This window comes from Acartia tonsa, chromosome 8 (genome assembly GCF_053477335.1).
Source record: "Acartia tonsa isolate MP-2025a chromosome 8, ASM5347733v1, whole genome shotgun sequence".
NCBI classification, from domain to species: domain Eukaryota; kingdom Metazoa; phylum Arthropoda; class Copepoda; order Calanoida; family Acartiidae; genus Acartia; species Acartia tonsa.
Window position 1 is genome coordinate 24,608,160 of NC_137267.1, and position 14,530 is coordinate 24,622,689.

Consider the following 14,530-nt stretch of genomic DNA (forward strand, 5'->3'; position numbering starts at 1 on the left):
AAAATTGCCTTATGCAGTGTATTTTTACAGATTAATATAAATGAGAGAAAAAATACTGTCCTACATACATCACATATTCCATTTGCTCAGTTTGTTTATGCTAAAATGTTTATTCGTCTAGATATACATAAACACAGATGGACATAATGTAAATAAAGATTAATTAAAAAAGGATTAACATTTAACATATTAACATAATATTATATAATATCAAAAGAGACAAACAGACGGGCAAATCAATTTAAAGAGTAGGGACCATTTATATATGAAATTTAATAACAATTTAAACAAAGGCGTCATCAAAAAAATTAATATTTTAAGGTTTGATTTTATAAGGATTTTTCTTTTCATCATGAACTTTTTGAACTTCCATTCTCCTAAAGTCTAGATTAGCTTATAGAAGAAAGTTTTAAAATAATATAAACAATTCCTTTAAAATATACTTCTATGTCCGTGAAGTCTGGACTAGCTTCCAGTAGGATGTTCATTAAAGATTCATATACGTCCTGGCATGGTTTACCAACAAAACAGCAAAAATAATATATTGACTAATCCAGATTATATTTAAGCCTCCTTTTGCAGTCATAAAAATGCGCTAAAATACTATGTAAGTTCAGCCGTTTGGCCGTTATAAGACTTTACAGTTTTTACATTTAGAAAAAAATTAAGTAAAAATTTATAGAGATGCTGTTAATACTTTATATTTTTTCTATTCGTTTTGAAGGAATACCTTCTTGGGAACTACACGCTTAAAAGATTTGCCATATTGACATGGTACACAATATTACAACATTTCTACCAATTTTCTTTTAAGAATATTTACAGAGTAAATCATGTATGTTTAGTAGCGACGCTTTTTCTATTCTTATTTGTTGGTAAAGCTATGTTATTTGTATTTTTAAAAACATTTTCAGTATAGATTTAGCTAAAAATTTGTATGGTATTTTAGACAAAATATAAAAAATAAGGTTTAAATAAAGTAGAACAACCACATCAGAGTCATTGTAATCTTGTATGTGTGTGTGTTGGAAATCAGGAATCTTAAGGGATAAGATAATAGATTACAATTATGTAGGAAAATAAAATTAGTGAAAAATCTTGAATACTTATAAAAGTTTTTACAAGGTTTAATGAAAGTCCCCAACAGTTTTAGCGAACAAATGAAAGAAACATTTACAAGAATAGATTATTCTATATACCAAAAATGAAAATAAGTGTTTATGTGTTTAAAAAATGTAAATATTATATCCAGAATAAAACGAAGGCAAAAAGCTGCGTTGACAGATTTGTGTGAAGACAGATTATACCAGAAAAATATATAGTCACACAAGCAATTTACTCATGTAGAAAAATGTATAGTCACACAAGCAATTTACTCATGTAGAAATGGGTGGAGAATACGATAAATATTTTAAGTGGACAAAAGTATCTCAAAAATCAGCCATGTGACGTCATAATAATGACGGAGATGAGAGGAGATGTGGGAATGGAAACCCCTAAAAAAGATATGGTTAATCACTCGTTTTTATGACGTTTTATGGCTGATTTGTGAGACATTTTGTCCAGTTACATAAATATTATGAAAGGGGAAAAATTGTAGTCAAATTGATTGTTAATTTGACTGTCATCTATTGGCCAGTTCGTTCATCTAGTAAGAGGAGATGGGGTAAAGGAGATTGAAGTGAGGAGAGTATTTATTTTAGCCCGCTGCGTGTTTTACTTTATTAGAAAACATGATAATCTGGTGATAAGATACATGTACATGTAGAATTTAAGTTTTAAGAATAAAGAATGAAAATAGTTGTAAACCTTCCCAGGACTTATGAGGAGCTACATTGTAAAAAAGAACCATATCGGTTCAGCTTTTAGCGAATTCTTCTGTACAGATAGACATCCACACACTCACACACTCACACACACACACACACACACACATAGACACCTAGATATCCTCTTACTTTTTGTATGAGGGTAAAAAAATAATATAGGAAAGAAATAAGCAATAGACGAAAGTACGTGTGATGATATGAAATCAACAATAATTGTAATAAATATAGATGTATAAGCCAGACAGCTACTTGGCCCCTGTCTTGGGGACCTTTTTCTTCTGCTAGCAAACTAATTTCTGTATTATTGTAGCGGCTTGGCTGTGTTAATATATACTACGCTATTGGTTGATATTCAAAAACATAATTAAAAGTCGGCACAGGTTCCACGGGGTGGGGACATATAGTTATTTAACCTCATTCCCCTCTATTGTTTTTAATGTATGAGTTATATGTTTGTAGTAAATAAATGAGGCAATTGACCGTGTTACAACCAAGAAAAAAACGCACAAATAGTTCAGCCACATTTAACATCAATCTTGTGGTGTAAAATAAATCTAAAAAATATTTCTTTTTTAAATTTAGTCTTTAAAGTGATATTAATATTTATGGATTTTTTTTCAATTAAAAAAAATCTGCAACAGGCAGTTGGACAAAGTGAGTTGTAGAGTAATTGTGATTATGCCAAACAAATTTTGTTTCTCCTTTCAAGTATATTACTGACAGACTAACACAAATTTATAATTATAGTGTAGCTTCTCTTGCTACAAAGAAATTATTTTAGAAGCTATATAGTATATAAACTCTCTAACCAAAAATTAGCTGTTAAAAGTAAACAATTTTAATGTTCAGTAGAATTTAACCATTTTTCTTTCTTGCTTTTGTGAACTTTAATTTGTTAACAAACTGAAAGAAAATTAAAAGACAAAAAGTAACTTGTTTACTGATATATTCTTTAAATTTAAGAGTAAAGCTCCATAGTTACATATTTTAAGGGGTAAATGGGATATTACACTGTAAATTTCATTGGTAACCAAAATTTTATAAAAATTTTCTCATTCGTTGGCTTTAAAAACATTGGGTACTTTTATTTTATATTAATTAGTTGATTTATTAACTGGCAGTATCCAAAATTTTCAATCAATAATTGAATAAATAAACTTAAAAATTCTACTGATTTAATTTGTATAAAATGCATTAATAAAGTGTCCACCATGTTTTAACAAATATATCAATCATGGTGAAACTTAACTTACCCGTAAAATATTAAAGTAATTAATTTTGAAAATTTTCATAATAATTTAAGCTTGCCATTTAATTTATACAACGCCCCTAGAGGTCTCTGTGGACACTTGAGGGGAGGAGGAGAGGGGGGGTGGGGGTGATTTCTAGTGAATGTGTAGAGGTATCCTCACTCAAAAAGTTATAAGCCATTCTAGACATGTGAAAAGCTTTACTGTAATGGGGAACGTAACTATATCATGTCATCAATTAGAGAGATACAGTAAGACTCATATACAAATAGACATCTTATTACTTTTTAGGTATCATGTGTCTTTTAATATAATTTGGAAAACTTCAATTCAATTATGACACTTTGGTGGAAGATATTGGACACCATCAACCGCAACTTTTTTTATATAGTTTTAGTTGTTTTGTGCATTATTGCATTGGCTTTTCCTACAACTTTGGAGAGTACCAACTTTAATATTATATTAATATTGGCATTTGAGTAATTCAACCCCCCCCCCCCCCTCCATAGGGAGGAGGTTCAAACATCTCTAAAAAGAAGGGTAAATACCCTCACCTAAACATGCACAAATTATTACTTGTGGTTGTACAACGAATATTTTGGTTGCAATCAATTAGAATAAGAAATTAATCATGCCTTCACTGAGCGAGTTAAAACTTTTTATTCATCTGAAACATTAATAACCTTCCTACAGAGATCATTTACCTATCAATTGCCTCTTACGGGCGAGGCTGCTGTCCATGACACTCTGACGTCAGGTCCAACAACCCTGGATAACTAAGAGAAGTTAAATCTCCCCTTTTCTGTCCAAACACTCGGGGTATTAGGTTAAGTAACACTCATAAGACAACCAACTCTTGGATTACACAACCTTTGTCAGGTAGTCCTAACTCTCTATCCCCCTATTCTAACAATATTCCCCCTATTCTAACAATTTTCTTCTAAAGAATAAAAAAAATTATTACCATGACTTCATTACTGTTTTTTAATGTTATTGCTCTCAATCTTATTATAAAAGATGGATAATTCAAAACACTTTAATAATAATAAGAATAGAAGAAATACCGAAGTCATAAGATGAAATAGTTGATACAAAACTTTTTTCCAGGCTGCAGGGCATTCGAGATCTTGGGACAGATCAACCAAAACCAAGGAAGCGCAGCAACTCTCTACCCATTCCAAAAATTGAGGTTTGTATTTTATATAGTTTTCTAGCTAGCAAGTTGGGTTAGGTTCACCTGGGCCGGAGATAACAGACTCCACCCCCCTCCCACTCAGATTTACATTTAAAAACTAAAATATAAACTTTCTGATAGCTTATTTTTATTTGAAACTTATATTAGACTATACGTTTTCTAAATTTAACTTATCCTAACCCAAAATACAAATACAAAGTTTTCTCTTTCAAAATTCTAATTGAGTCGTGTCGAAATATTGTATTTTTGTATAAATGTAATAAAAAATACAAGACATGATATAATAAGAATATGCAACCAACTAAATGTAAAATATTTTCTATTGTCCAGTTCTCACATAAAAGGAATTGAATAAGATTCTAATATTTTTACATTTAGAGATATTCTACAATATTCTATTTAGAATTAAAGGGATAGACAATTCAAATTGTAATCTGATACATCACTTGAGAAAATTATATTTCAGCCATTGGAAACAAATATTTTTTCTTTTTTTTTTATACAGCTATACGGACATACAAATTAGTTACATGTAGAGATAACAGTGCTTTCTCTCAAACTACCCATCGAACTCAAGATTAAAACTAATAGAAATAAGGAGGTGAAGGGATGGGGTAATCTTTTTCCCTTAACCTAACCCCTGCGGTGGGCACTAATCCTGCGGTGAATCCCTGTAACCAATATATAACAAAATCTATTCTTAATAAAAGAAGAAAAAACACTGGAAAAAACGCCCTATCCTTTATTAACCTTTTTTAAGATCTAGCAGGGGTGGGGCTTTTGTGCTTAACTAAGCGCTTTGAATGAAACCACCAAGAAAACTTTTTATCTGTAAATATTGATTAGAAGCCGAGTAATTTTCATTTCCTCTAGAGTGATAGATACAAACATTGTTGTGAATTAGTTTTGCTTTTTTTAATAAAAAAGACATTTGATTTGTTTGATAGATAAGCAGAATTTTATTAGTAATATTTTGAAATTAGTAAACCCTCGTCTTTATTACTTGTTTCAACTGATTAGTTTCAATTTAATGTTTCTGCCAATTAAGAATATGGAAAACAAAAATCTCTTAACATTTTTTATTGTAAAAGTCTGATCCTTTATTTTTGAAATTATATATGGAATAGGATTGAATATATTATTGTAAGAATATTCCAGAATATGTATTACATATGTCTGTCTACTTAAGAATTATTACAAGATTTCTATAATGGGATAATAGGCAGGAATTTCATAGATTAACACTAATAGAATTATTATTGAAATATATTTATTATATCATTATTGAAGAATTGAAAAATATCTATCATGTAGTTATTGAAGAAATTAATAGATTAACACTAATAGAATTATTTATTATTAAAAGATATCTATCATGTGACTATTGAAGAAATTCATAGATTAACACATGATAGAAACTTTATTGAAAGATTTCTATAAAGGTATAATAGGCAGGGAATTTCATAGATTAACACTAACAGAATTATTATTGAAAGATATCTAGAATGTGATTATTGAAGAAATTCATAGAATAACACTAATAGAATTATCATTCAAAGACATATATCATTTGATCATTGAAGAATTTCATTGATCAAAAAATAATATTCAACTAAATTACAAGATTTCTATAATGTGTGCTATGGAGGAAATTTATCAATTAAAAACTTTACCTAACCTTTTACATAAATTCTATTGTATTTATTGGTATTTGTATTGGTTTGATAAAAACACCTGATCATCATTATAATTTTAACCTATGATAAACATATAACATAGACTCTATTCTAGGACTGTTTTTTTCTGTGATTGAATAATATCCTTTCATAATTCCATTTTTTCCTTTAGAGAACATTAATAGATATTATTTCTATTTATCACAACAATAGTTTTTCTAAAAACATATACAAATAAAATAAAAGCAAACAAGAATGATAAAATCTATAGGTAGTAAAGCACAGAAATTTAAATAAAATTAAGTATTTATCAAAACCAGGCAACTTTACCAGTTTTTGTCAGATAAATCTTTAGTACATGATCAATTAACATAAATAATTTTGTGAATAAATCCAATTCCTGGAGATAGACAAACGGACAAGTAGTTAATTAGAGGATACTTATTGATCCATCCTTAAAACTCAACAAACAAGTAACTAATTTTTCTTAAGAATCACTTTTCCTTGTTAGAGGGAGTACATTTGGGCAGACAAAGTAAGTTGTAGAGTAGATGCTCATAAACAATGATTACCTTACCTCATACGGGTGGGGATGCTATCCATGACACTCAAACATCCCAGAATAACTAATGTCAATAGGTTGCGCCTGTTTTTGGCCAAGGTATTCCCCCTTCTCTTACTATTAATGTCACGCACCTTGCATAGTACCAGTAGGATCCATTTTTAACGTCTTTAGTTATGACGAGGTATTTAGCCGAGATTCTAACCTATCACCTTCCCGACAACGAGCGGATGCGCTACGTGTTGAGTCACGGTCGCGGGTTTTTAACAGGGAAAGATGGACGCTTTTTTATTTAGCTTTCTAATATAGCTTTGTTTAATTAGGTAACAGAACATGAAAATGCGGATACCAAGAATGAGAATAAGCATGAACACCTTGAAAAGATACCTGAAATGATCAATGAGAACAGCAGATCTCAAGAAAGGTGAATTCTTTAAAGCTCAAAGCTTAATATTGGAAATAATGATTAGCTGGGTGTTTTTCATAAAAACATTTAGCAACAATTTTTCAATTTTTTTTGTTGTATCTAGGCAAATTATTGGGTGTAGGTCAACTTTCATTAAACTACAGTCACATCCTGTACCCAAATTGTTTTAAAGAATCTAACTTTCTTAACATAGTTTCATTCAAAACTTGCAAAAAAATATGTGTATATTTTTTGTTTTGTTTTTAGGCTCGACGTTGGTTTTAGTTTTTCTGCCCAGAATTCAATTCGTGTTGACCAGAGCAAACTGAAATGTTTCAAAAGTTTTGTTGAATCTAAAATTCTGTCCAAAAGTGAGAAATTATTAACAGAATCAACCGATAAAGGCAGGAGTTATGGAATAAGTAAATAGTTGCAAGAATTTTCATTTCAAGAAGATAAAAATGCACAAGGTTTATTCAGCATTTTAGGGATAAATTTAAACTTCTAGATTCAATTGTTGGAAAAATTCCAACCTTAAAACTTTAAGTTGTATAAAATATTAAAGATATTTAGTCCAGATTGTTTTTCTTAATCTAAAATTTATCACTTTCTAATATCTATTTTGTAATAATTTTCCACGTCAAAAAAATGCTCAATCAATTTACTTATTCCATTCTTGATATAAAAAAGGTATGAATGGAGATGGAGGAGTTAAACAGCCAGCTTTTCTGGGCACACTGTCTCCCTCACTTTCTCGCAGTGGGGTAAGACTTTTTTATGCAGTTGTGACATAATTGAGGGGAGGGAACTTTAAACGGGTTCCCAAATTTTATAAACGATTTCTTATTTCTCTCATTTATTGGTTGAAAAACTTTAGTTCTTTGATAAGTTCAAATTAGCAGTTTTCAAACTTTTCAACCATTAATTTTAATTTACAGAGGGGGTAATTTAAATTAATTTGATATATAATTCAAATTTATTGTCCAAAGTCTTATTATTAGGATATATAAAGAATTAAAAGTTCTAATAATGATTTAAACTTTATTTTAGAATCTAACAATGCGTAAAGGCTCCCAGGAAAGATAAAATATAATTTTATAAAAATTCTTGAAGAATTATAAAATAAATACAAAATAAGACCTTGAGAAATTTGTAGAAATATTACCTAAAAAACTTGTTTATAAATCAAAAGATTTAATATTTATTAATTTACAAACAGTTTTAGCACATTTCATTGATTTAAAATAATGTATTAAAATTCTATCTTTCCCTTAAAGGCTGACCTACACAGCGAGTCTGGGCAACAAGGACATGGCAAACCATTGTTCAAGGGCAGCTCCATGCCAAGTTTAAGGTAATGTGCTAACTCAGAATATCTTATTTTTAATTATCCTTTGAATATAATTGGTAAAAATCTTGGATTTTGTAAGGAATAGGATAACAGCCAAAAGGGCAAATAAAATCTTTCCTTTTGTTCATTATTTAAATAATCCGTTAGATAATGATTTGTTGTAAATAGATTTTACAATTTTAAAGATTTTCTAAACAATAACAAGTTCTGGAATTTAGGTTTCAATAGTTCCTGTACAAAAAAAAACATTTTATAAACATGTCATTTTAATAACAAAAAAAGTTCTGTACAAAAAGATATATAACAAGCAGTAGTCCTACAGATGTTTAAAACATATTTTCAATATGATTCTCAATATTTACATAAGATTTTTTGAAGTATAAGTTTTAAATTACATTATTTCGAGTGTGAGTGTCAGTGTTTTAAATTTTTTTCATATTGATTTTTTAAAATTTCTTCTTTTTATGTTCACTTGTCCTTTTATTCTTTCATACTTATTTGTAAATATAAATATTGATTTTTCAAATTTTTAAGTTATAAATATAATTTTCTTAACATTTTTGATTTGAAAGATATATTAATAGTCGAACATAGTTTTAGAGAAAGAGGGTCATTTTTTCAACAGTTTGACTTAATAAGCGCATTTGACTAAACGCTCGCTAATACACAACTTTAAGGAAAATGCGCGAAAAAAATAAATCTCTTTAATTTAGATAGAATTAATATACTTTTAGGAAACAACCCAATTTTTTTATGTTAACAAGAAATTAAATAATTTCTTTACCATAAAACTACATCAAAGCAGTAAAATTTGAATATTAAATATAAGATATGTAAGTGTATACTATATATAGCTGTTTGTTGGATGAGTTACTTGAGCATAGGTAAGTAGCACACCTGCACTTCTATTTCATGGACTAGAGACATATTTACTTGCATCTGTTTACTATTATCATATCTGTTCATAGTTGGAAGGTTGAGTTCTTATTTTTTTCTACTGATTTTTTATTTTTTGTTTATTAATGACAAATTAGGTCGGATTGAAAAAAAATTTCTTTAATAGTTTTTGTTTGTTTGTTTAAGGGGTAGGGAAGGGTTAAATATTATCCAAGGTATACATATCTTTATAACATTTAAAGGAATCAATCATTTCTTAAATGAATAACATTAAAAACCAAAAAAGAACACATCTTTCTAACTAATTTAGATTTGAAGTATTTACTACTTTAATGTTTTATTTAGATTTCTGATATGCTTGATTGTTTATTTCAGGTTTATCATTATAATTATCACCTTTATTGATTGATTGAATGTTTTTTTAAATTTCAGCATTATGAACCCTGTTTGTAATTTGAATATATATATATTTATACCTATTTTGCACCCCTTATATAACCCTTTTGGACCTTGTAAAAACCTTTTATTTTAACTTAATTTCAAAAGAATATTGTTTCAGAAGAAGTAACTTTTTGCTTAAAAAGTTCTACATACAATGGCAATTAAAAGTAAACTTTTAAAAAGTTTTTCTTTGCATTCAAGAACAAATAATCCCTACCAAATATCTTTTTTTTTTAAATCAGCTGGTTTGTAGCTAATAAATATTTATGTTATTTTAATGGCCCTTTGTACATACATCCTACATTATTCTTAAGATGTATTAATATTTGTATTATTATGATTGTATTATTGATATACCTATATATAAAAGACTTATAAGAAATATTTGAAAAAGATTTTATGTCCTAACTTAAGATTTGGTAGTTAGACATTTATTAAGAAAACAAAATATTTTGAGTTAATCAATGCTTTGAGTTATATGCATGATAAAAAAGTGTACCTTTAATTCTACATTCTGCAAGATAATAAGAATCTATTTAATTTCTATTTTTACCTGCTATTTCTAAAACTGTGATATTATACTATTTTTTTTGTAATTAAATTACAATTATTATTGAAAGTATATAAATTTTTGTGGCATGTATGTTTGTTTAATTACTCTTTGACTGCATCTTTTGTATATTTCATTGATTTGTAAAAATATTCTTTCCCCACAAGATTCAGAAGATCTTTTCTTTTTATGATATACCATTTTATTCATTTTTTTCATTTAATTTAATAAAAGTTAATATTTCCAAATTTATTAAAATATACTAATTTTTTTTGTTAGGTTCTGTGGAGTGAAGAAGCCTGAAAATCCTGCCATAACAGTGACAGCTGCCAGCCAGTCAAATACACCAATTCATAGACCATATATACCCCTGGTCAGATCAAGAACAGATAGCAAGATATTCTATACTAAACAAGGTATATACACCCCTATACATAGACCATATATACCCCTGGTCAGATCAAGAACAGATAGCAAGATATTCTATACTAAACAAGGTATATACACCCCTGTACATAGACCATATATACCCCTGGTCAGATCAAGAACAGATAGCAAGATATTCTATACTAAACAAGGTATATACACCCCTGTACATAGACCATATATACCCCTGGTCAGATCAAGAACAGATAGCAAGATATTCTATACTAAACAAGGTATATACACCCCTGTACATAGACCATATATACCCCTGGTCAGATCAAGAACAGATAGCAAGATATTCTATACTAAACAAGGTATATACACCCCTGTACATAGACCATATATACCCCGGCCCTGGTCAGATCAAGAACAGATAGGAAGATATTCTATACTAAACAAGGTATATACACCCCTGTACATAGACCATATATATTGATTGATTAAGTATTTCATTATTGTTACCAAATAGGATTCTTCCTCTAATTTGTAATATTCCCCTAATTGTAAGAATTGAATAATGATGGTGAGATAATGTACTTTATATTATATATGAATATAAGAATTGTGTAATATATATTTTTATTCTTATAAGCCAGGGCAGCACTTTGGTATCTATGCAAGTTTTATTTTTTATATTTAAATCACTAAAATATATAATTTTGTATTGGATATCCTTAAAGCTATTATTGGTTTAGGGTTGGGTGGTAGGTTACACATAAAATTTAGTAACTTTTACAGATATACACTATACAGTATAGTGTACTGTACTTATTTTGTCAAATTTGAAAAACATAATAAATGTATTGGCAATAAGAATTAAATAACTGATAAATATAGATTTGTAAGATAATGAATATTCTTGCTCCTAGTTATATCTTGAGTTACTGGTATATGGCACCCCAGGGAATTATATCTATCATACATTTGTCACTGCTCTTTACTAACAATTTAGTCTTTACTTCTGCAGCTTTCTTACATACATATTTTTATCAGGGATGTAGGGGACAGTGGGCTGTTTATTCCTGTTGTTTCTAGAGTTTTATAATAACGTTCTCTTATTCGTTGGCTTAACAACTTTGGAGACTTTTATTGAATTTTGATTAATTGATTTTCCAAACGTTTTAACCACTAACAGTAATCTACAGAATAGGTAATTTTTTGTATCATTATTGAGGATGTAATTGTACATCCACTTATCGGCCATTGTTTTATTCCTTTTCATATAAGTACTTTACAAGATACTTTCTAATTTATGTTTATAACATTCTATTCAGTATCATATATTACTGCAAGAAACAAACTTGTGCCAAAAACAATTTGTTTGTGTAATCTTAGTAAGCACATTTCCTTGTTAAACACATTTTTTGTACTAAAGATTGCATGTATGTGAACCTCAAGTAACATTCTAAAGACAACCAACTCTTTGATTGCACGATTTTTGTCTAGAAGTCCTAGCTGTGCAAGGTTATAAGCTGTGCCTGTTTACGGGCAAAGGCATTCTGTATACTCTCATTATTAGTGTCACGTACCAGACATAGCAGCATTAGGTATTATTTTTAACGTTTCTTGTATGACATGGTGTTGGCCAGACTCGAATCCGCCACCCTCCCGACAGTGAGCAGGCACGATATCAATTAACGCTAATGTGGCGGGTTAAACATACTTGTGCTGAAACAATAATTTTGTGTGCCTTAGGTCCAGATGATACAACAGCATACCTGCACTACATCACACAATCTGGTTCAATAAATATAAATGTACTTTTGCAGGTAAACTACTTTTTTTAGCCAGGGATCTAAAGGGATAAGACAATCACCGATAAACTGATGTACATCCCCAATGATTATACACAAAATTACCCCCTCTGAAGATTATAATTAGTGGCTGAAATTTTTGGACACTTAACTTAATGAACAAATCAATCAAAATTCAGCCCTCAAAGTTGTTGAGCTAACGATTAAGAAAACTTTATTATAAAATTTGGGGGACTAGTGTATTAAACAGCCCAATGGCGCCTCCCTCCCTAATTTTTATCACCGAAGACTGTTGGATTAAATATTACTCGTACCTCCAATCTTACTTTTATGAAATAAATTGGTTTTGAACTGTTTAATGGAAATCAAATAAAGATCATACTCATATTTCATAATTAAAGTAAAAGAATAAAGGGGACTAGGGGGTAAAAAACTGAATGTTCAAGGGGTGGGGAACATGTGCCGACTTTCAATTAATTCTTAAATATCAGCCAATAGCGTCGGAAATATTGACACAGGCAAGTAACCACAAAAAAGCTGAAATCAATTTGCTAGGAGACGAAAAAGGTCCCCACTATTTGAACCAGATAGTTTTCTGAGTTATACACCTTTACCCATACATTTATTATTTCATCTTAAAATATAATTTGTGTATATTATTTGATATGTGATATAATAGTTGGTCTCTTTATTGTATCAAATTTCCTCAGCAAAGTTATAAAGTGGTCAAGTTCATGTTGAAAATGTAATATCCTTTCTCAGGGATTAGGGAAAAGGGAAACTAGAAAATTATTTGTGGGAAAATAAATATACGTTTTGTAAATATAAATATTAATAAAAAGTTTGGTTAGGTTAAGTAATGCTCATAAAAGTCTGTAGACTTTGTGATCAGTAAGGATTAAGCTCACTACAGGTGCTTAAAACACATTATTATAATAGAATATATTAATATAGAATAGGAATAGAAAATTTGTATCTTTTATTGATTCATTTATTTATTTTGCCATCCCTGAAGAAAATTGTATTTGTGTAGTCTTCTTACGTCTCTTCTACCTTCTCTACCATTTTATTTCTTTTAAACGTAATAAAGTTGGGTGACAAGCTTACATCTCAACACAGGGTGTTTCAGTCAACGCAAAAAATATCAGGGATATAAAGGGATAAGACAATGGCCGATAAATTGAAAATTGATGTACATTCAAAATGATGGTGCACATAATTAACCCTTCTGTAGTTTACAATTATTGTTTTATCCTTTTAACTAAATGAACCAACCAATAAAAATTTAAGAAAAGTCCCGAAAGTTTTTAAGCATAAACACAAACCTAAAAATTTCTTATAATTTATATCAAAATATTTTTTGTTGTCAACCAGTATTAAAAAGGAAGGAGCACACATTTCTAATTTTGAACAAAATTGCTAAAAGAAACATGATTCTTACATTTACAACAAGGAAAAATAATAAGAAGTTTTTTTGGTACTACAGATATTTTCTATATTATAAAGATGAAAGTATTTTTTTTTGTCTGAAGCTTAAGATTTCAATACCCACAGTTCTGATTGAGTTTTCCCTTTTAGGGAAGTTTCAAATGGGTATCGAGATGGTTTTATGCTATTTTAAATTTAAAATTAAAATTTTTAATCTTTTAGATAGTTATATGGCTTTTTCTTCTTCACTTTTACCCTTTTGAAGACAGTTTTCCTAAATGCTAGTGTCGCTGCCGCTAGTTTTAGATATAAAAGCTACAATAAAGATATGGTTCAAAATTTTGATTGGTTGGTACATACTAGCAATATTCAAACTCTTCAAGCAAAAGTTTGAATCAACACGAGAGGTAGTTTAATTTTTCAGATTTGGGAGTAAACATGCATTTATTGTCCATAGTCTTATCCCTTAAGATCCCTGACTGCAAAATAAAAAAATTCTGAAAAATATTGATTTTAGGGCCTACACAACGTGATGTGTAACGACAGTTTTGTTAGCCGACGAGTTATAGAGAAAGTATTGAGTCTTGTCAACACTCTTCTACATTTTGGTATCCTACTACCTCAACACAAATCTAAGGTTAGCTCATTAATTTAGGTATATAGGGAAAGGATAATGGGGGAAATCATAATATTCTTCATGTTTATCATTAAGGAAAAAGGGGAGAAAAAAATGACAAAAGAAGAAAAAAGGAAAGGAAAGGGGGA

General features: G+C 29.2%; 1 protein-coding gene across 1 annotated transcript in view; it reads left to right on the forward strand.

The window, feature by feature from the left end:
- Positions 1-14,530, forward strand: part of LOC145326530 (protein unc-80 homolog) — a 151,422-nt gene that overhangs the window by 58,447 nt on the left and 78,445 nt on the right. Inside the window, exons 16-25 of the mRNA XM_080169901.1 lie at positions 4,187-4,268; positions 6,836-6,936; positions 7,186-7,322; positions 7,609-7,682; positions 7,969-7,993; positions 8,194-8,272; positions 9,124-9,153; positions 10,437-10,573; positions 12,279-12,352; positions 14,283-14,402. Of these exons, the coding sequence (XP_080026027.1) occupies positions 4,187-4,268; positions 6,836-6,936; positions 7,186-7,322; positions 7,609-7,682; positions 7,969-7,993; positions 8,194-8,272; positions 9,124-9,153; positions 10,437-10,573; positions 12,279-12,352; positions 14,283-14,402 (859 nt within the window). The remainder of the gene's footprint in view (positions 1-4,186; positions 4,269-6,835; positions 6,937-7,185; positions 7,323-7,608; positions 7,683-7,968; positions 7,994-8,193; positions 8,273-9,123; positions 9,154-10,436; positions 10,574-12,278; positions 12,353-14,282; positions 14,403-14,530) is intronic.